The sequence below is a fragment of the Larimichthys crocea genome, unplaced genomic scaffold (genome assembly GCF_000972845.2).
Source record: "Larimichthys crocea isolate SSNF unplaced genomic scaffold, L_crocea_2.0 scaffold83, whole genome shotgun sequence".
In the NCBI taxonomy this organism is placed as follows: domain Eukaryota; kingdom Metazoa; phylum Chordata; class Actinopteri; family Sciaenidae; genus Larimichthys; species Larimichthys crocea.
Genome location: NW_020860930.1, coordinates 1,446,965 through 1,469,088, shown reverse-complemented (window position 1 = coordinate 1,469,088; position 22,124 = coordinate 1,446,965). Strand labels below are relative to the sequence as shown.

The following is a 22,124-nucleotide window of genomic DNA, read 5'->3' as shown; positions in this document are numbered from 1 at the left end:
CAGCCAAGCAGACAGACTGACAGACAAGCAGACAGACAAGCAGACAGACAGACAGGCAGACAAGCAGACAGACAGACAGACAGACAGACAAGCAGACAGACAGACAGACAGACAGACAGACAGACTCTTAAAGGTCAGACAGTATTTGGTGACACTGTCTCACACCTCAGTCAGACGACTACACTTCCTGTTAGCTGCTAACTCTCAGCTAATCACCTGATCACAGGTGAGAGTAGTGAACATGATGTAAACATCATGAATGTTACTTTAATGTTACTTTAATGTTATGGTCAGTACGCTGTCATCAGGACTAATTATCAAACATCATGTTGTGTTTGCTGTCAGCAGCATCAGTCTGACCTCCACTTCAACTCCACCAGCTTCATCCTGACTTTATACATGTTCATCCACCCTATGTATCATCAGCTGTTGTCTGATGAAGCTTCACCCTCTGGGTGGAGCAGACATGTTTCTGTATGTTTATGTGTTCACATTAACAGACGTGTTTCTGGGCCCGGCTGTACCCAACACATGTCCTGATATCGGGTCAGAACCTTCTGCAGTCTGATGATCATGCATATGAACATGCTTTTATTCTGAAAAACAGTTTGTCATAAAACCAAAACTAGCAGCTAAAAGAGGCTGAAAAGCTGTGCAGAGACACTTGAACATACCACCAACGCCTCACCTCCTGATATGGAAGTGCAGCGTGTTCATTCACACACAGACACACACATATACACCTCAGAGACATGCCAAAACAATGACATCATCAGTTTACATGATATACACCACAGATTCCAGACCATCAACACACACAGACACACACACACACACACACACACACACACACACACAGGGGTTTTAGACCCATGCTAGCAGCCGTCTGCTGAATGCTAACATGATCACAGTCTTTACATGAACGTGAACACATGCATCAACGTAAACACATTCATGAACGTGAACACATGCATCAACGTAAACACAAACATCAACGTGAACACATGCATCAACGTAAACACATACATGAACGTGAACACATACATGAATGTGAATTTATACATGATCACAGTCTTTAGATCAACGTGAATTCATACATGAACGTGAACACATGCTTGAACGTGAACACATACATGAACGTGAACACATACATGAACGTGAACACATACATCAACGTGAGCACATACATCAACGTGAACACATACATCAACGTGAATTCATACATCAACGTGAACACATACATCAACGTGAAAACATACATGATCACAGTTTTAACATCAACGTGAACACATGCATGAACACAGTCTCTACATGAACGTGAACACATACATCAACGTGAATTCATACATCGACGTGAGCACATACATGAACGTGGACACATACATCAACGTAAATGCATACATGATCACAATCTTTAGATCAACGTGAATTCATACATCAACGTGAACACATACATCAACGTGAACACATACATCAACGTGAACACATACGTCAACGTGAACACATACATGAACGTGAACACATGCATGAACGTGAACACATGCGTGAAAGTGAACACATGCATGAACGTGAACACATGCATGATCACAGTCTTTAGATCAACGTGAATTCATACATCAACGTGAACACATACATCAACGTGAACACATACATCAAAGTGAACACATACATCAACGTGAACACATACATCAACGTGAGCACATACGTCAACATGAACACATACATGAACGTGAACACATACATCAACGTGGACACATACATCAACGTGAATTCATACATCAACATGAACACATACATGAACGTGAACACATACATCAACGTGAACACATACGTCAACATGAACACATACATGAACGTGAACACATACATCAACGTGAACACATACATCAACGTGAACACATACATGAACGTGAACACATACGTCACCGTGAACACATACGTCAACGTGAACACATAAATCAACGTGAACACATATGTCAACGTGAACACATACATGAACGTGAACACATACATGAACGTGAACACATGCATGAACGTGAACACATGCATGAACGTGAACACATGCATGATCACAATCTTTAGATGAACGTGAATTCATACATCAACGTGAACACATGCATGAACGTGAACACATACATCAACGTGAACACATACATCAAGGTGAGCACATACATCAATGTGAATTCATACATCAACGTGAACACATGCATGAATGTGAACACATACATCAACGTGAGCACATACATCAACGTGAATTCATACATCAACGTGAAGACATACATGATCACAGTCTTAACATCAACGTGAACACATGCATGAACGTGAACACATACATCAACGTGAATTCATACATCACCGTGAGCACATACATCAACGTGAACCCATGCATCAACGTGAACACATGCATCAACGTAAACACATACATGAACGTGAACACATGTGTCAACGTAAACACATACATGAACGTGAACACATACATGAATGTGAACACATACATGAATGTGAATTTATACATGATCACAGTCTTTAGATCAACGTGAATTCATACATCAACGTGAACACATACATCAACGTGAACACATACATGATCACAGTCTTTAGATCAACGTGAACACATACATCAACATGAGCACATACATCAACGTGAACACATACATGATCACAGTCTTTACATCAACGTGAACACATACATCAACGTGAACACATACATCAACGTGAGCACATACATCAGCGTGAGCACATACATGATCACAGTCTTTACATCAACGTGAACACATACATCAACGTGAACACATACATCAACGTGAACACATACATCAACGTGAACACATACATCAACGTGAACACATACATCAACGTGAACACATACATCAACGTGAACACATACATCAACGTGAACACATACATCAACGTGAACACATACATCAACGTGAACACATACATCAACGTGAACACATACATCAACGTGAACACATACATCAACGTGAACACATACATCAACGTGAACACATACATCAACGTGAACACATACATCAACGTGAACACATACATCAACGTGAACACATACATCAACGTGAACACATACATCAACGTGAACACATACATCAACGTGAACACATACATCAACGTGAACACATACATCAACGTGAACACATACATCAACGTGAACACATACATCAACGTGAGCACATACATGATCACAGTCTTTACATCAACGTGAACACATACATCAACGTGAACACATACATCAACGTGAACACATACATGAACGTGAACACATACATCAACGTGAACACATACATCAACGTGAACACATACATCAACGTGAACACATACATCAACGTGAGCACATACATGATCACAGTCTTTACATCAACGTGAACACATACATCAACGTGAACACATACATCAACGTGAGCACATACATGATCACAGCGAAATCTGAGCTGCTGGCAGCCACTCTCTGTTTCCTGTCACACACGTTTGGCTGGTGTGTGCGTAACATTACAGAGCAGCCTGAGGAGGGGCAGTGGTCCATCTCCTTAAAAAGACAAACACAGCAGGGTGGAGGAGGATGAAGGGATGAGGTCGGTCTAAATGAGGCAGTTAAGAAGAAGAATGTTTCTGTTTCCGAATGTTTTGACTGAATGTTGGAGGCTGTTCATGTGACAGACTTTCTTTTCAGCTTAAGTCTGGAAATGAGGGACCCCTTCAACTGAAGGAGGAACAGGACCTTAAATGTGTCCCTTTTTATGTACCATGTGACTGCTGCACACTCTGTAAGGCTGAGATGGTTCATCAGAAGGTCCCCATGGTTCATCAGCAGGTCCCCATGGTTCATCAGCAGGTCCCCATGGTTCATCAGCAAGCTCCATGGTTCATCAGCAGGTCCCCATGGTTCATCAGAAGGTCCCATTGTTCATCAGCAAGCCCCATGGTTCATCAGCAGGTCCCATTGGTTTATCAGCAGGTCCCCATGGTTCACCAGCAGGTCCCATGGTTCATCAGCAAGCCCCATGGTTCATCAGAAGGTCCCATGGTTCATCAGTAGGTGCCCATGGTTCATCAGCAGATCCCATGGTTCATCAGCAGGTCCCCATGGTTCATCAACAGGTCCCCATGGTTCATCAGCAAGCTCCATGGTTCATCAGCAGGTCCCCATGGTTCATCAGAAGGTCCCATTGTTCATCAGCAAGCCCCATGGTTCATCAGCAGGTCCCATTGGTTTATCAGCAGGTCCCCATGGTTCACCAGCAGGTCCCATGGTTCATCAGCAAGCCCCATGGTTCATCAGAAGGTCCCATGGTTCATCAGTAGGTGCCCATGGTTCATCAGCAGATCCCATGGTTCATCAGCAGGTCCCCATGGTTCATCAACAGGTCCCCATGGTTCATCAGCAAGCTCCATGGTTCATCAGCAGGTCCCCATGGTTCATCAGAAGGTCCCATTGTTCATCAGCAAGCCCCATGGTTCATCAGCAGGTCCCATTGGTTTATCAGCAGGTCCCCATGGTTCACCAGCAGGTCCCATGGTTCATCAGCAAGCCCCATGGTTCATCAGAAGGTCCCATGGTTCATCAGTAGGTGCCCATGGTTCATCAGCAGATCCCATGGTTCATCAGCAAGCCCCATGGTTCATCAGAAGGTCCCATGGTTCATCAGTAGGTGCCCATGGTTCATCAGCAGATCCCATGGTTCATCAGTAGGTGCCCATGGTTCATCAGCAAGCCCCATGGTTCATCAGCAGGTCCCATGTTTCATCAGTAGGTCCCCATTGTTCATCAGCAGGTCCCATGGTTCATCAGCAGTTCCCCATGGTTCAACAGCTGCTCCATCACCTGCCTCCAGGTATGTTGGTCCCGCCTACATTAATTAACTGTTACTAGTTTATTTGAGACCTTCAGGACGAGAATTGGTTATTTGTTTTAAAAAATGGGACTTATCTCCAATAAATTATTATATATGATTGAAGGCCGTTATTTCACCACGTTATTTCACCCTGATATTTCAACCCGTTATTTCACTTATTTATTCTGTAAACACTGCAGTACATCCACTGCAGTACATCTGCTGGTACCACAGTTGTACCACAGTTGTTCTACTCGAATGTGTGTAAATTTTCTTGGATGTGACAGTTTCTTGTAAATTGTTTAGTGAGTTTTAACTTCTGACTGACAGGAAATCTATTCAATCACCTGACAGTCAGACCTTCACTTGATTGGCTGTCCTGACCTTGTCAAAACAGCAGCTGATCTGTCAGAAATCGGACCAAAGCTGTCAGACCTTTGAAATCTGTGGACATTAAACACTTTCCCTCTCTCACACAGTTACTGAGGCTCATGGGTATCGTAGTATTTGGAGTTGTGCTGAGGGAGGAATGTGTGTCAGGACGAAGATGTCTTCATGATGACTCGAACATTTCTCTACAGTATGTTTCAGGTCTTCATCCCACTCTTTTCTCCTTAAAAGGGAAATTCATGATGGACAAACCAAACTTCCTGCCTGTTAGATGGCTCGCTCTTCATTTTCTGATCAAAACGTTTGAGACTGCAGGAAGAAACAGAAACATTCGGAGATGTAAAAGAAAAAGAAGAAGAGATTAAACAGAACAAAACACATAAAACAACATACAGCTGAGAGAGTCTGTATCTTTAAGTCCAAAAAAGGAAGCCGGTCAGTAAATAAAATGAGACCGCCTCCTCCTCTTCATCCTCCTCCTCCTCTTCTTCCTTCTCCTCCTCTTAGTCTCATGTAAGGAGAGGAAACATGGTGGGTGTGGTCTGCTTATGTTTGAGTACAGAGTGACTCCTCATACAGTCAGTGTTGAGTTGTATTATTCTGCTGTCCTTCAACATGTCCTTCTTTAGCTGAGTTCATCTCCTGCTTGGCCACTCCTACACTGTTATTTCACTACTGTTATTTCACTCCGTTATTTCACCCTGTTATTTCACCCTGTTATTTCACCCTGTTATTTCACTACTGTTATTTCACTACTGTTATTTCACCCCGTTATTTCACTCCGTTATTTCACTACTGTTATTTCACCACTGTTATTTCACTACTGTTATTTCACCCCGTTATTTCACCACTGTTATTTCACCCCGTTTTTTCACTACTGTTATTTCACCACTGTTAATTCACCACTGTTATTTCACTACTGTTATTTCACCCCGTTATTTCACCCCGTTATTTCACTCCGTTATTTCACTACTGTTATTTCACCACTGTTATTTCACTACTGTTATTTCACTCCGTTATTTCACTACTGTTATTTCACCACTGTTATTTCACCACTGTTATTTCACTACGGTTATTTCACCACTGTTATTTCACTCTGTTATTTCACTACTGTTATTTCACTACTGTTATTTCACTCCGTTATTTCACCACTGTTATTTCACCACTGTTATTTCACTCTGTTATTTCACTACTGTTATTTCACCCCGTTATTTCACTACTGTTATTTCACTACAGTTATTTCACCACTGTTATTTCACTCTGTTATTTCACTACAGTTATTTCACCACTGTTATTTCACCCCGTTATTTCACTACTGTTATTTCACCACTGTTATTTCACTACTTTTATTTCACCACTGTTATTTCACCACTGTTATTTCACCCCGTTTTTTCACTACTGTTATTTCACCACTGTTAATTCACTACTGTTATTTCACTACTGTTATTTCACCCCGTTTTTTCACTACTGTTATTTCACCACTGTTATTTCACCAGTTATTTCACCCTGTTATTTCACTACTGTTATTTCACCACTGTTATTTCACTACTGTTAATTCACCACTGTTATTTCACTACTGTTATTTCACCCCGTTTTTTCACTACCGTTATTTCACCACTGTTATTTCACCACTGTTATTTCACTACTGTCAATTCACCACTGTTATTTCACTACTGTCAATTCACCACTGTTATTTCACCACTGTTATTTCACTACTGTTATTTCACTACTGTTATTTCACCACTGCTATTTAACCACTGTTATTTCACCACTGCTATTTAACCACTGTTATTTCACTACTGTTATTTCACTACTGTTATTTCACCCTGTTATTTCACTACTGTTATTTCACCACTGTTATTTCACTACTGTTATTTCACTACTGTTATTTCACCACTGTTATTTCACTACTGTTATTTCACCTCTGTTATTTCACCACTGCTATTTCACCACTATTAACTCACCACTGTTATTTCACCCTGTTATTTCAACCCGTTATTTTACTGCGTCATTTCACTCTGTTATTTCACCCTGTTATTTCACTTCATTATTTCACCCAGTTATTTCACCACTGTTATTTTATTCCATACTTATAATAATAATGATCACAATAATCTACATAAAATTAATGACAAAAATAATAATCATCATCACCATCATAATAAATTAACAATAATTTGAAGTTTATCATAGCAGAATCTTCTGATAAAATACTTTTAAAGAGCTAATATTAAATATAGTAACATTTTATGGGTAGCATAGCTTTAGTTAGCAGCTCCTCCTGCATCCAGTCTTTGTGCTAAGCTAGGCTAAACACTGGACTCAGAATGAGACTCACTACTTCTTTAATATAAATGATCTTTAATGTTTCCTCCAGTGTGTTAAGACTACACACTGTGACACACACACACACACACACACACACACACACACACACAGCCATCTGGACTTTGACCTAAAATGGGAAAACAGCTGGACTCACAGCGATCTCTGAAACTGTTTCTGATTGGACGACTAACATCAACACACAGCTGAGGAATGTGTGTGTGTGTGTGTGTGTGTGTGTGTGGTAATGATATATTGATTGATTGATCTGTTTGATGTAGCAGCTGTTGGAGCTCACTTAAACATTTGAATAACATTACATAAACAATAAACTGTGAACTGACCTGAGATCAGTGAAGTTTCATCATTATGCATAGTTAATGATCTGAAGAGTTATTGATGATGTGAAGGATAAAGTAATCAAGTATTTCAGATGAAGTAATCGAGTATCTCAGTTAAGTAAATGCACTTGTCCTTCTGTTTAACAATCAAAATATGAATCTGAGGACATTTACACCTCCTCCTGTATTAACCTGTGGTTCCCTCTGCAGGACAGGATGTGTTCCTACAGTATAACTGCAGTGTGTACATTGTATACAGTATATAACAGTACATACAGTGTGTCCATATCCCAGCCCAGGCAGAGCAGTACATAACCAGGCTCCTGAAAAAGCCCCAGTCAGTAATTTTACAGTATATACAGTATGTCCAGAATGTACAGTAGTATCACTGTCATGTGATGCATAGATAAATAGAGACAGCAGCAGTAAATCAGAATCAGAATCAGAAAAACGTTTATTGCCACGTTTTTTTCACACACAAGGACTTTGTTGCATAACAAACTGGTAGCTTGGATCGATTTTTTCTAAAGCTGGTTGCTGACTTAATTGCTGAGCTTCTAACTAGTATTTTTAATCTCAGCCTCAGCACAAACAAACTTCCTAAAGTTTTGAAATCCGCTTTTGTCTCCCACTGCTAAAAGGAGATGAACCCTCACTCGTTACATTACAGGCCTATCTCTAAATTATGTATTTTGGCCAAAGTATTTGAAAAATTGGTCTGCGATCAATTGAAGGATATTTTGGAATTGGGGAACATTCTCAATCCCCTTCAGTCTGGCTTTAGGAAGCAGCACAGCACTGTTACTGCTGCCCTGAAAGTTCTTAATGATGTGTTTGAGGCACTGGACTCGAAAAGGCTCTGTGTGGCTTTGTTCATTGACCTGAAGGCATTTGATACTGTGGACCACAATCTCCTGTTACAAATTCTCCTCAAGAATGGCATCTCCAAACAAGCTGCCTCTTGGTTTGCTGATTATTTGGCAAGTTGGACACCATGTGTTCAGATGGCTGGAGTTAGCTCCACCTTTCTTGAGGTCACAAAAGGAGTACCTCAAGGCACAGTCTGTTCACAATTTACATTAATGATCTGTGTGCAAACATATCAAATGCCTCATAACATCACTATGTGGATGACACTGTAATTTACTGCTGCTTACATTCGATTGCTCAGGCATTTGAATTTTTGTAGTCCACCTTTAATGCAGTGCAGATTTGTCTGGAGAAACTGAAACTGGTTTTAAATGCTGATAAATCAAAACTAATGATTTTTTCAAATTCATCTGTTTCCTTGAAGAATATCAGAACTGTCCGGGGTGAAACTCTAGATGTGGTCACCAGTTATAAGTACCTGGGATTCATTATTGATGAGGTGCTTTCATTCAATTTACATATTAAAAATTTGATCTCCAAATTAAGGGTGAAGCTCGCTTTCTGTTACAGAAACAAATCATGTTTCTCCCTCAGAGCTTGGAAGTTTCTGATGTCAGTTACCTTCTTGTCTGTACTTCATTATACTGATGTTGTGTACATGTCAAACTCAACCAGCTGCCTTCAGTCCTTGATTCTTGTTTATCACTGTCCTCTGAGGTTCATCACTGGTTGTAGCCGCCTAACCCACCACTGTGAACTGTATGGAAAAGCTGGCATGCCTTCCCTCAATGTAAGACACTATACACACTGGATGACACTTGTTTATAAGACTCTTCTTGGCTTGGTTCCCACATATTTATGCACTTTTCTTCAGAGAACTGGAAGCCGTTATGCCCTACGATCAAATGACATTCTGCATTCTTCTGTTCCTCGTGTTCGGACTGAAACGGGTAAAGAAGCATTCAGTTTTTTCCCTGTCTGCTCAGACTGCCCTCCAATCTGAAAATGTCAGAGCTTGTTTGACTGGAAGCTTTCCGCTCTACTTTAAGAAACCGTCAATGGAAATCTTCTGAACAGTGCCTATGTTCTTAATTTGTTACTGTATCTATAACTTCTGCACTTTATTTGCCTATTTACTCGCACTAGTATTTTAGTATTTTAATATTTTATTGCTTTTGTGTTTGTTTTTTTGCTGCTTGTTTGTTGTTGTTGTTCGTCTGCCTTGATTGTTATGATGTGTGCTGCTGCCTTTCTTGGCCAGGTCACCCTTGTGAAAGAGGTCTTGATCTCAATGGGTTTTTATCTGGTTAAATAAAGGTTATAATAAGAACCACGAGGAACCCTGAAGAACCACAAGGAACCCTGAAGAACCCTGAAGAACCATGAAGAACCCAGCATTCTGAGAGCGTAGTGTTGTGGGGTAGTAAGGTACTATGAGCTCTTTAGGATATGATGGTGCCTGACCATGAAGAGCTTTGTAAGCAGAAGGATTTTAAATTCAGTAACTCTCTGTGACCAGCAGGTGGAGCTGTCAGCAGTAAAACAAACAGGAAGCTGACCAATTCTTCAACATCTGAGTCAGTTAGTGGACCTAATCATACCCACAGGCCAGAACCAGAACCTCCTGCTTTATTCAGAAACAGGTGAGGAGATATGACTGATCACATACTGATCACTGGACAGTCTCACCTGCTCTCAGTCTCACCTGGACAGTCTCACCTGAACAGTCTCACCTGCTCTGAGTCTCACCTGCTCTCAGTCTCACCTGGACATTCTCACCTGCTCTCAGTCTCACCTGGACAGTTTCACCTGAACAGTCTCACCTGCTCTCAGTCTCACCTGAACAGCCTCACCTGCTCTGAGTCTCACCTGCTCTCAGTCTCACCTGGACAGTCTCACCTGCTCTGAGTCTCACCTGGACAGTCTCACCTGGACAGTCTCACCTGGACAGTTTCGCCTGCTCTCAGTCTCACCTGGACAGTCTCACCTGCTCTCAGTCTTACCTGGACAGTCTCACCTGGACAGTCTCACCTGCTCTCAGTCTCACCTGGACAGTCTCACCTGCTCTCAGTCTCACCTGGACAGTCTCACCTGCTCTCAGTCTCAGTTTCTGATTTGTCATTCAGGAATTTCCCAGAATTTGTCAACAATTATCTAACTTCAAACAGGAAGTGAGATAACACTCTTCCAATGACATCATCACTTTCTCCACACACTCACACACACACATACTCACACACACATCCACACACACACTTCCTCTGGTCTTATGAGGACCCTGTCTGACACAATGACCTGGGCCTCACAAAGACAGAAATCCTATCAGATTAACACTGGACTCTCCACAGATTTCCCAGAAAGCATTGCTGCATCAGACCATCAAAGATCAGAGACTCCTGTGTCGAGGTTTATAAATGTACAGACAACAATGACAACAACAACGCTTCACACTCAGACCTGCAGTACTAATGTTACTTATATTCCAGTGCATGTGTGTGTATGTGTGTGTGTCACAGGTCTCACAGGCCATCTCATCGTCATCGCAGAAATCAGAAATCAGAGCCAACATTAGACTGAGAGCAACTCCGGGTTTGTGTAGGCGGAGGCGTGTTTGTACAGGTCCAGGACCAGATCCAGGAGAGGGAAAGTGTCAAAGCATGCAGGCGTGGGCAGGTGTGGACGTGAGCAACAAGATGTGAAGACTAAACCTTCACTTCCCCTAAAAGAGGCTGAGATGATTTTTCAGTCAGGCAATATACATACAGCCTGGTACAATACCTGAGGCCTCTATCCAGAAGTATGATGTCCTAGGAACAGCTTCTTAGCTGTGCAGAACCCTCAAGCTATATATATATATTAGGGCTGTCAATCGATTAAAAAAATTAACTAATTAATCGCAAAAAATTCTGTAATTAATCGCGATTAATCGCGATTAATCTATCAATAAATGTATCAATAAATTAAATGCATTTTTCTGAGACTGAAGCTTATAATGAATATTTATTTATGTAAAATGATCAAATTAATGTAGAATAAACACAGAGAAAGTATATTTAAATTCATTCATTTTATTGGCTTAAGGTGCACATATGCACAGTGCAAACGGAGAAAAGCCAGAATGAGGAAATATACTGACGAGTGCCACACTCTTGTAGTGTAGACAGGGGGTTTTGTTTTTGGGTGATATGTTAAAGTCGTGTTATTTGTGGAATTTAAATTCGGCTTTGCAAACTGTGCAAATGCCTTGTTTTTGTCCAACGAGCCGTCAGGCAACTTTTTAAATGAAATGTTCCCCCTAAAAGTCCGTCCTTATCCATCTTTTCGCCATAGACTCTCCTTTAGTTGGATAGTCATAGACATATTACATAGACTCTCCTTTAGTTAGGATAGATCATGACATTATACATAGACTCTCCTTTAGTTAGGAGATCATAGACCTATATACAGACTCTCTTTAGTTAGGATAGATCATAGACACATATATCATAGACTCTCCTTTAGTTAGGATAGATCATAGACATAATACATAGACTCTCTTTAGTTAGGATAGATCATAGACACATATACATAGACTCTCCTTTAGTTAGGATAGCAATAGACATTACATAGACTCTCCTTTAGTTAGGATAGATCATAGACATATATACATAGACTCTCCTTTAGTTAGGATAGATCATAGACATATATACATAGACTCTCCTTTAGTTAGGATAGATCATAGACATATACATAGACTCTCCTTTAGTTAGGATAGATCATAGACATATTACATAGACTCTCCTTAGTTAGGAATAGATCTAGACTATGACTCTCCTTTAGTTAGGATAGATCATAGACTATACATAGACTCTCCTTTAGTTAGGATAGTCATAGACATATACATAGATGCCTCATTGAGCAGGTTGGTCCGTTGCTGCGATACGTTAACGTTCCGCCCTATTGGATGTGGCAGATCTGCCCGTAAACTAATACAAGCAGGGCCGGTTTTAGCTGTGGGCAATGTGGGCGACCGTGCAGGGCGCAGTCTCCGTGAGGGCTTTAAGTTAATGCCTCTTATACACCCATTCACACACACACTAATATATCTGGGAAACAAAGCTCTACTTTGCCACATCCAAAATGGCGGCCGCCACCGGAAGTAAATAAAACCGCGTTAATTGCGTTAATTTTTTTTAACGCGTTAATTCTTTAAAATTAATCGACAAAATGAACGCGTTAATTTTGACAGCACTAATATATATATGTGTGTGTGTGTGTGTGTGTGTGTGTACGTGTGTGAGATGAACTCTGTCGTTTGTCTGTCTGACATTTTAAAGGTGTTGGCCTCATCTTGGATTTGATTCAGAAAACTGTCCCTGCTTCACATCTACTCGATTCATTTCTAATGTTACCGTTAACAAAGAAAGAAGCTTCTATGCTATGCTAGCTAAAGTTAGCAATCTGTAAATCAGACATTTACTGAACACTACCTTCCCATGTATGTACTGCCTCATCTCAGTCTTGTGTCAGTCTTGGTACAGTCTGGTTTTGGTCTTGTCTCAGTCTTGGTACAGTCTGGTCTTGGTCTTGTCTCAGTCTTGGTACATTCTGGTCTTGGTCTTGTCTTAGTCTTGGTACAATCTGGTACAATCTGGTCTTGGTCTTGTCTCAGTCTTAGTACAATCTGGTACAATCTGGTCTTGGTCTTGTCTCAGTCTTGATATGGTCTGGTCTTGGTCTTGTCTCAGTCTTGGTACAGTCTGGTCTTGGTTTTGTCTCCATCTTGGTACAGTCTGGTTTGGTCTTGTCTCAGTCTTGATACAGTCTGGTCTTGGTCTTTTCTCAGTCTTGATACAGTCTGGTCTTGGTGGTCTTGGCTGAATAGTACTACTGCTTCCTCCCCCGAGGTTTTTCATTGTTTGGGTTTTCCTTCGGTCTTCTCGTAATGTGCTGGTTTACTTAGAAGTTGGTAACTTGTCATATGACACAGAACTTTCCCAAAGAACGTGGACTTCCTGTGAGCTCGTTATCTGCTCAGTAATTACTGTTTATTACTTTGGTCCAGTTCATTGTTTTGTTACTGACTGCTGCTCAGTCCATGATGACTCACTCTTTGAAGCAGTGCCTGCTGGGAGTTAAGTGATTCACTGCATTGTACTTCATCCGTGTTACTATCTGTGTCGAACTGGGGTCAAATTACAGGAAATGTCAAACATTCCCAGAAATGACTCAGACGCTTTATAAAAGACGAAAACTTCATATACTCACCATGTGTCAACACTTATTAAACTTCATTAATCATTAAAGTCTTTATCTAACCTTTATCTAACCTTTATCTAACGTTTATTTAACTAGGAAAGGTCCCATTTCTTGGTCAAACAGTCGGCAACACAGACTGAGAACAAGGCACAAAACAAAACAGACAGAATTAAAAATCAAGCACACCCACAAAATAAAAGTTCAGTATCAAACATCAGTTTAAACATCAACACAACAATCCTCCACATCTTCACAAACTGATTTAAAGTCATTCAAAGAAATCAGATCATGGAGTTTTATAACTTTCTGTAAAACATGACGTCCTCTAACAAAGATCTGTGTCACCAAACGACAAATAAACGTCCCAACAAGTATTTCTGACAAAAACAAGTACACAGACATAAGCAGTCGAGAATTTCCATGTTTATGAAAGTATACATGTGTATGTGCTCCTGCAGGTTTCTACGCTGGACCATCACCAGAGAGTGAATCTCACAGTGAATCAATAACACCTTTGTTTGTCCTTGAGTCTGAGAGAACAGCCTTATGACTCAGTGCTTTGTTACATTAAACAGGAAAAGTCTTGATCCGATTCACCAAGTTCTCATTAAACTGATGAGTCGATACTCAGATCAGATCTAACTCTTCTCTGACCTTTAAAGGGGTCCCTTCAAACCTCCCACCCTTTCCTCAGATCAGTGAATCTGTTTTCAGATCAGGTCAAGTAGCAGTAGTAGTGATTGACGACTTCGTCCAGGGCACATGGTGTACTGCAGTAACAGAGACGAGGATTCATTCGGCCTCTGCATCAGGTCTTTGTCTCTCGTCTGATGAGGAACCAAGAGACAAGATGACATGTCCATTTCCGCAGGCTATGTCCACTTCCTGTGGACTCCAGAAACATGCATGGAAAAAAAGAGAGGGGTGTTCTGCTGGACCAGACCTTGTTCTTTCACTTTAAACTCATTTATCACGTGATGATGATCAGAGCACAGTGCAGATACGAGTTCACCAAAAGACATACGAATGACAGAGACACCATTCACCTGATTCATGTCAGTGTAGCCTCAACGGGGTTAACAGAGAGAGAAGTTACATCATGTTGATTTAAAATATTGACTTTAATTTGATTCGTTGAACGTTAAATATGTTGTTACTGAAGTATTCAGTAATTCACAGGAACAAATCACATGTGACAAACAAATTATCTTTTGTTCATAAATGTTCATATAATATATACATAATGTGTCATAAATATAATTTATAATAAAACCAGCCTCCATAGAACTGAAGAAGTGAGAGGAATATTATTAAACATGTCACCGTTCAACATGAACATTCTTTAACATGTTAACAGTAAAGATCTTTAATGTGAAGAAAATTATACTGTAAAAAAATCTGAAATTAAATTCAGACAGAGGCCTGTGTGATGTAATCTGATCATCAGTTATTTTAAAGATTGAAACTTCTCCATCAGTTCAAAACTTCTCCATCAGTTTAAAACTTCTCCATGAGTTTAAAACATTACTTCATCAGTTCAGAAACTTCTCCATCAATTCAAAACTTCTCCATCAGTTTAAAACTTCTCCATCAGTTTAAAACATTACTTCATCCGTTCAGAAACTTCTCCATCAGTTTAAAACATTACTTCATCAGTTCAGAAACTTCTCCATCAATTCAAAACTTCTCCATCAGTTTAAAACATTACTCCATCCGTTCAGAAACTTCCTTTATCAGTTCAACATTACTTCATCAGTTCAGAAACTTCTCCATCAATTCAAAACTTCTCCATCAGTTTAAAACATTACTCCATCTGTTCAGAAACTTCCTCTATCAGTTCAGAAACTTCTCCATCAGTTCAAAACTTCTCCATCAGTTTAAAACATTACTCCATCTGTTCAGAAACTTCCTCTATCAGTTCAACATTACTCCATCAGTTCAGAAACTTCTCCATCAGTTCAGAAACTTCTCCATCCGTTTAAAACATTACTCCATCCGTTCAGAAACTTCCTCCATCAGTTCAACATAACTCCATCTGTTGAGAAACCTTTTGTCATACTTCAGTCCTGCTGGGTGCACAGTGTCCCCGCGAGACAGTCCCAGTGGGTGAAGTAGGGGGCGTAGTTGTACTTGGACTTGAGGTGGTGGAGGTCATGGTGGCGCGCACCACCGTACAGCCCCAGCGGCACCAGGCGGTGGGTGGCCCACGGCAGGTCGTAGCCGCAGTGGTCCTCCACCGACAGCCAGATGTTGACCACAAAAAAGGCGAGCTCGGTGAGCGGGTGGCATCCCAGCATGATTGGGTTGGCGGCAGCGAAGAGGCCCAGACTGAGAGTCTCCCAGACCCCAGAGTATTCAGTGGTGAGGGCAGAGGTGGAGGTGTAGGTGTGGTGCACCTGGTGGGGAAGAAAAAAAACATGAGGCTGGAGCAGAAACAAGAGATTCTTTCTGACATGTCCATCACTGGTGAGTTTAGCTACCTTGTGGAAGTTGCGGTAGAGCCACGGCACTTTGTGGTGGAGCAGGTGCCAGGTGAAGCTCTGGAAGTCAAAGAGCAGCAGGCAAACCAGCACCTGAGCTAGCAGGCATGGCATGGTCGGGGGCTCCTCAGGCAGGTAGGCGGGCCTCAGGTACCAGTGCATCACTGTCAGTGGGAAGATGAAGACCAGGTGATTGTAGAATGTCAAGGCCAGGCAGCTCTGCATCGAGGCCCAGCTCACGGAGCTCTGAGACTGCAGCTTGTACCTGCGCACCAGGGCCCACCTGGAGGACAACGAGTCCAGCAGCAGGAAGGGCAGACAGAAGGACAGGTAGACGGACAAGGAGAAGACAACAGGGAAGAAAGGTGAATTCAGGAGGGATGAGTGTCCCCGGAGGAAGGTCCAGAAAGGTCGCAGCAGCATCCTGCATGAGTCTAGTCTGAACCTGGTCTATGTAAACCTGGTCTGTGTTCAGAGTCTGAGCTCTGTCAGCCTCCAGACTGCTTTTATGAGCTCAGCCTCGCCCACCACTGGCTCATGTCAGTCTCCTCCCATTAGGCCTTATGAGGACTCTTCCTGTCCTGTGACTGCCTCAGGCACTCAGATTGTTTCACGTTTTATAAAAAAAACTTTGTTTAACTTGATTAACTTCCTGTGTTGAGACAAAGTTAAACTCATCGCCCCCTTTCCTCTCTTTCTTCCATTCAGTCTGCACACAGCTCTGTTCATGTTCTCATTATTCAACATTTGATTTAAAACCAGAACAAGAACTCAGAACAGGTTCTTCATGGAACCAGTTGGTTGGTCCACAAAGAACTTTAGTAAAAATTCTGATGTGTTTTTGCTGAAGTTGTTTAAAGAACCGTGCTTTGATGGTTCATTGGTTGTTAATTAATGAAAGGTTCTTGGTGGACCTACAAATGGTTCTATAGTAATAATAACTCACTGTGAAACACAACTGACCCTCTTCTTCTGTGGCGAAATACTGACCCCTGCTGGACTTTATGGATATTACATGCAATGTTAATTACTTTTACTTGATCTATTGTCAGTAATGTGATTATGTCTCCTTTTTTAAGCTCTCTGGACACTTTTTTGGAAAAAATAAAATAATAAAATACATATATTTTATATACAACATGTCAACTTTAAAACACAGAATTCTGACTTTTTTTCTCAGATTTCTGACTTTACAACTCAGACTTCCAACGTTTATAAGGTTGGAAAAAGAAAAGTCGTAAAAAACATTGTACAAAAAGACATAAAAAAAATTAAAACAGCAGTTGCCGTGACAGCTGCCATGGCAACAATTCTTTACATTTTAAATATAAATAACATTTTTTCCAACTTTTTAAATGTAATTTTTTACAACTTTTTTTGTTGTCTTTTAATGTTGTTTTATATTTGAAAAATGATTTAAAAAACTACTTTTTTAATGTAATGTTTTACGTTTTTTACTATGTTTTTTACAACTTTTTAAAAACTTTTTTATTGAGTATAAAGTCGGAATCCTGAGAAAAAAATTCTGATTTCTGAGAAAAAGTACTTTAAAAGTCATAGATTACTTTTCAAGTAATCTCTTCCTTTAAAAGTAATTGATTACTTTCAAAATACTTTTTTGTTAGTGATCTAAAGACAGTGGAGATGGTTGTGGACTTCAGGAAGCACCTTATCACGCTATCACGTCTTTTTATTTTTATATTTATTTTTACAGCAGCAGTGGTTCAGACAGATGTTGACAGATTAATTAAGAAAATGTTATTTTCAGATTAAAGCAGAAATCACGTGATGAAAATAAAAATGATGACTCTATAAAACAAATAAAAACTGATGACCCGAACAGCAGCTCGACCTTTCTGTCTTTCAGGGTAAACCTCTGTGTTCTCTTCTTTCCGTGATTTCAATGCGGACCGTGAACGCATCACCAGACTTCACGTTCAGTTTCGTTTCTTTAAGTTTCTGATCGGACGGAGCAGCCCAAGCAAAACAACTCCAGCACCTCCATCAGCTTCACCTCCATCATCATCTTCACCTTCACAATGAGGTCAGTTCAGTCAGCTGATTTGATAATTTGAACTCGACGTGACAGTGTACTTACGTCATCAAATCATGAAATTATATAATTAATAATTAATCATACAGAGTTCTGTCAGGATAACTGGACAATCACTGACAAACGAAACTTACCAGAGAACCTTTAAAGAACCATTAAAGAACCTTTATTTCGTGTATGTGAGGAGCCCTGAAGACTGGTTAGGTGTTTGTGACGTGTTCATGTCAGTGTAAGAACACTGAAACACATTTTTATATTGTATTTTAGCAGATTTTATATTTTAAGTTTGATTCTATTGTTTTTGTTTCATTTGTATCCTTCATGTGTTGTTCAACATTTCACTGTTAGCCTGCACAATGAATACACCTGAACACTGAAACATCCCTTTGACCCGCAGTGACCCAGGCAGTACCCTTCAGTCCAGGCTGCAGCGGCTGCAGAGTCACTTCACATGGGATCTAAAGAAGGAAGACCTCGACCTGAAGAACCTGAGCACTCGACTCAAGGACCACCTAGACCTTCAGTTGGGACAGCAGGGAGCGGTGGCTCGTTCCTACAGCTTCTTGGCTTATGTCAGGTACAGTTCAGGGCTCAGCTGGGTCAGGGGGTTAGGGAACCTGGAAGGCTCTGTTTATTCGGGACTTCAGGGTTCACTCAAGGATCTCTGTCTCCTCAGGTACCTTCAGGATCAACGAGAAGAGGCGATGGACCTTCTCAGCCAATCAGAGAAGACAAACAGAGAGTGTTATGGTGAGGACTGTGAGCCGCGGCTCATTGTGACATACGGAGACATGGCCTGGTTGAAATACCACACCGGAGACTACACACAGTCACAAAGTTACTGCCAGAAGGTCGACGACATACTGGTATGAGTGCTTTAAAGCATGTGTTTAAAGCTCTGTCTGATGTGAAGTCACTGATCCAGGTAAGCTCCACCCGCCCGTCCTTCTCTTTACAGATGAAGTATCCCACCGGATCCTCCACAGCTCTCCTCCCGGAGGTTTATGGAGAAAAAGGTTGGACCTACCTGAAGCTTTACAACCTCAAAGCTGTTGACTGTTTCCAGCAAGCTTTAGAGCTTCAGCCTGACGACAGCGAGTGGAACGCTGGCTATGCCATCGCCCTGCACCGGAGAGAGATGGTCAGTTTTCTAAAACATAAAGTCAACATGATTCAAACCATCAAACCCCAATGCTCACTGCCTGTTTCTGAGATGTTTTTCTTTAAAGCTGGGAGATAATTTGTAGTCCAAGAACTAAACTCAGTAAACTGACTGAAGTCTCATTTGCAGAAGGTTTTAGAAACGTTGAAGGAAGGTGAGGAGTCACCAGCCGTCAAGCAGCTTCATCGAGCCCTGGAGGTCAACCCTGACGATGGTGTTCTGCTGTCGATACTGGCTCTGAAGCTGCTCAAAGAGAAACCCCAAGAGGCTGAACGGCTGGTAGAGAGAGCACTGAAGATAGGTCCTGACAACCCTCATGTCACGCGCTACGTCGCAAAATATCTTCGCATCAAGGTCAGTTTGAATGACTCTCAGTACTTACGATGCAGCAGGGTGAACAAAGAAGTCATGGACTGACTAACCATGCATCTTCTTTTTTGTATGTGTTTCCTTCAGGATGAGGACGAGCGGTCCATCGAACTGCTGAAACGAGCGCTAAAGAGGACGAGTCAGTCGGCTTTTATCCACCACCAGCTGTTTGTTTGTTACAGGAAGAAGAAGAACGCTGAGCAGAGCAAGAAACCCTTCAACAAACACAGTACGCTCATGATATACTGAAGGTGTCCGTATGAAGGTGTATGTATGAAGGTGTCCATCTGAAGATGTCCGTATGAAGGTGTATGTATGAAGGTGTATGTATGAAGGTGTCCATCTGAAGGTGTATGTATGAAGGTGTCCGTATGAAGGTGTATGTATGAAGGTGTCCGTATGAAGGTGTCCGTATGAAGGTGTATGTATGAAGGTGTCCATCTGAAGGTGTCCGTATGAAGGTGTCCGTATGAAAGTGTACATATGAAGGTGTCCGTATGAAGGTGTACATATGAAGGTGTCCGTATGAAGGTGTACGTATGAAGGTGTCCATCTGAAGGTGTCCGTATGAAGGTGTACGTATGAAGGTGTCCGTATGAAGGTGTCCGTATGAAAGTGTCCGTATGAAGGTGTACGTATGAAGGTGTACGTATGAAGGTGTACGTATGAAGGTGTACGTATGAAGGTGTACGTATGAAGGTGTACGTATGAAAGTGTCCGTATGAAGGTGTCCGTATGAAGGTGTACGTAGGAAGGTGTACGTAGGAAGGTGTACGTATGACGGTGTACGTATGAAGGTGTCCGTATGAGGGTGTCCGTATGAAGGAGTTTTGATATTTCACACTGTTACACCGAGCTAACTCTGTTCTGCTGGGTTCCTCCAGAGGTGAAGCAGTGGAGGAGTCTGTGCATTCAACACCTGGAGGAAGCCATCATCATAAAACCTTCATTTGACCTCGCCATCATTGAGTTGGCACTTCTGTATGGAGAGGACAATAACCTGATCAGGTGACTTCACCTGTCCATTCATCTGTCCTTTTAACCCGTCTTCATTTGTTCGTCTGTCCCTTTGTCTATTCGTCCTTATTAAGTCTTTGTGTCTCAGGGCAGATGAGTTTTTCCAGCGGGGTTTAAAGAGTCTCTCTGAGACAAACCAGAGCTTTCATCAAGTGTTCCACCATCATTACGCTGAATTTTACTACTACCACAAGAAAGACGAGGTGGGGGCCATCACACAATACACTGAGGTGAGATCAGCTTCATCAGAGCTGCAGAACAAATGATGTGATCATGAGCTGATCAATGATCTAATCAAACAGGCGCTGAAGTTAACTCCAAAGACGTGGGAGTGGAAACAGTGTGTCAAGGTGAGGAGAATCTGTCATTTACAACCAAACATACTGTCACTCTTTTGCTCAGACGTCAGCAGGGCTGCATTAGGTCAGGCTAAGAGCACCCTCTGCTGCTCCACAAGGCAAACTGCTTCACACAATACTGTAGACTGTTTTAACCTGATGTTGAACGTTTTCGGTTCTCCTTTTCCTCAGAAGTTGAAGCAGATCGCAGAGCGGCGTCTCTCAGACAACGAGGACGATGATGAGGCGTACGCTCTTTTGGGTCTGGTGGCCAAAGCTGAAGGCGATAAGAAGATGGCCATGGAGTTTTATCAGAAAGCTCTGGACTGTAAAGACCAAGAGCTGTACCTGTCTGCCCTCTTCGAGCTGCGCCTGGGGCTGCAGTGATGGGCGATGAGGCCAGTCCGGGTCGGCTGGAAGGTGGCGGCGCCCCTCAGTGGTCCGGGATGGTCCAAGACCAACCCTAACCACACCCAGACTACATTTATTGTTCCCACACTATAGTAAACAACTCACAGCCGGTCCTGATTACACAAGGTGCTTATTAAATATGACTGAATGCATATGTTAATATGTTCTTGTGTAGTTAAGAGCTCACTGTAGATCTGTTTGTTTCTTTTTATTTTAACTGAATTGTTTATCTTAATGTTTGATTTAATTTAAAAACTGAATACAAAAAAACTTTAATTCAACA

The 22,124-nt window shown here is 41.5% G+C and overlaps 2 protein-coding genes across 3 annotated transcripts; one reads left to right on the top strand and one right to left on the bottom strand.

Annotated features, from left to right (window-relative positions):
• Positions 1-13,689: 13,689 nt before the first annotated feature.
• ch25h (cholesterol 25-hydroxylase) lies at positions 13,690-16,994 on the bottom strand. Its single transcript, XM_010752602.3, has 2 exons — positions 16,492-16,994; positions 13,690-16,407 (listed from the first exon to the last, which is right to left on the bottom strand). The coding sequence occupies exons 1-2, from the start codon at positions 16,912-16,914 to the stop codon at positions 16,072-16,074; spliced, it is 759 nt and encodes a 252-aa protein (XP_010750904.1). The 5' UTR covers positions 16,915-16,994; the 3' UTR covers positions 13,690-16,071.
• A 1,389-nt stretch (positions 16,995-18,383) lies between these two features.
• Positions 18,384-22,111, top strand: LOC104936551 (interferon-induced protein with tetratricopeptide repeats 5). 2 transcript variants are annotated; one of them, XM_010752604.3, is made up of 10 exons: positions 18,384-18,535; positions 18,942-19,121; positions 19,221-19,410; positions 19,503-19,685; positions 19,839-20,060; positions 20,163-20,304; positions 20,960-21,083; positions 21,181-21,322; positions 21,395-21,442; positions 21,623-22,111. In XM_010752604.3, the coding sequence occupies exons 1-10, from the start codon at positions 18,531-18,533 to the stop codon at positions 21,815-21,817; spliced, it is 1,431 nt and encodes a 476-aa protein (XP_010750906.2). In that variant the 5' UTR covers positions 18,384-18,530; the 3' UTR covers positions 21,818-22,111. The 2 variants fall into 2 exon arrangements, with proteins under 2 accessions (XP_010750906.2, XP_010750905.2); XM_010752603.3 differs by having other exon boundaries at positions 19,836-20,060.
• The last annotated feature ends 13 nt before the right edge of the window (positions 22,112-22,124 follow it).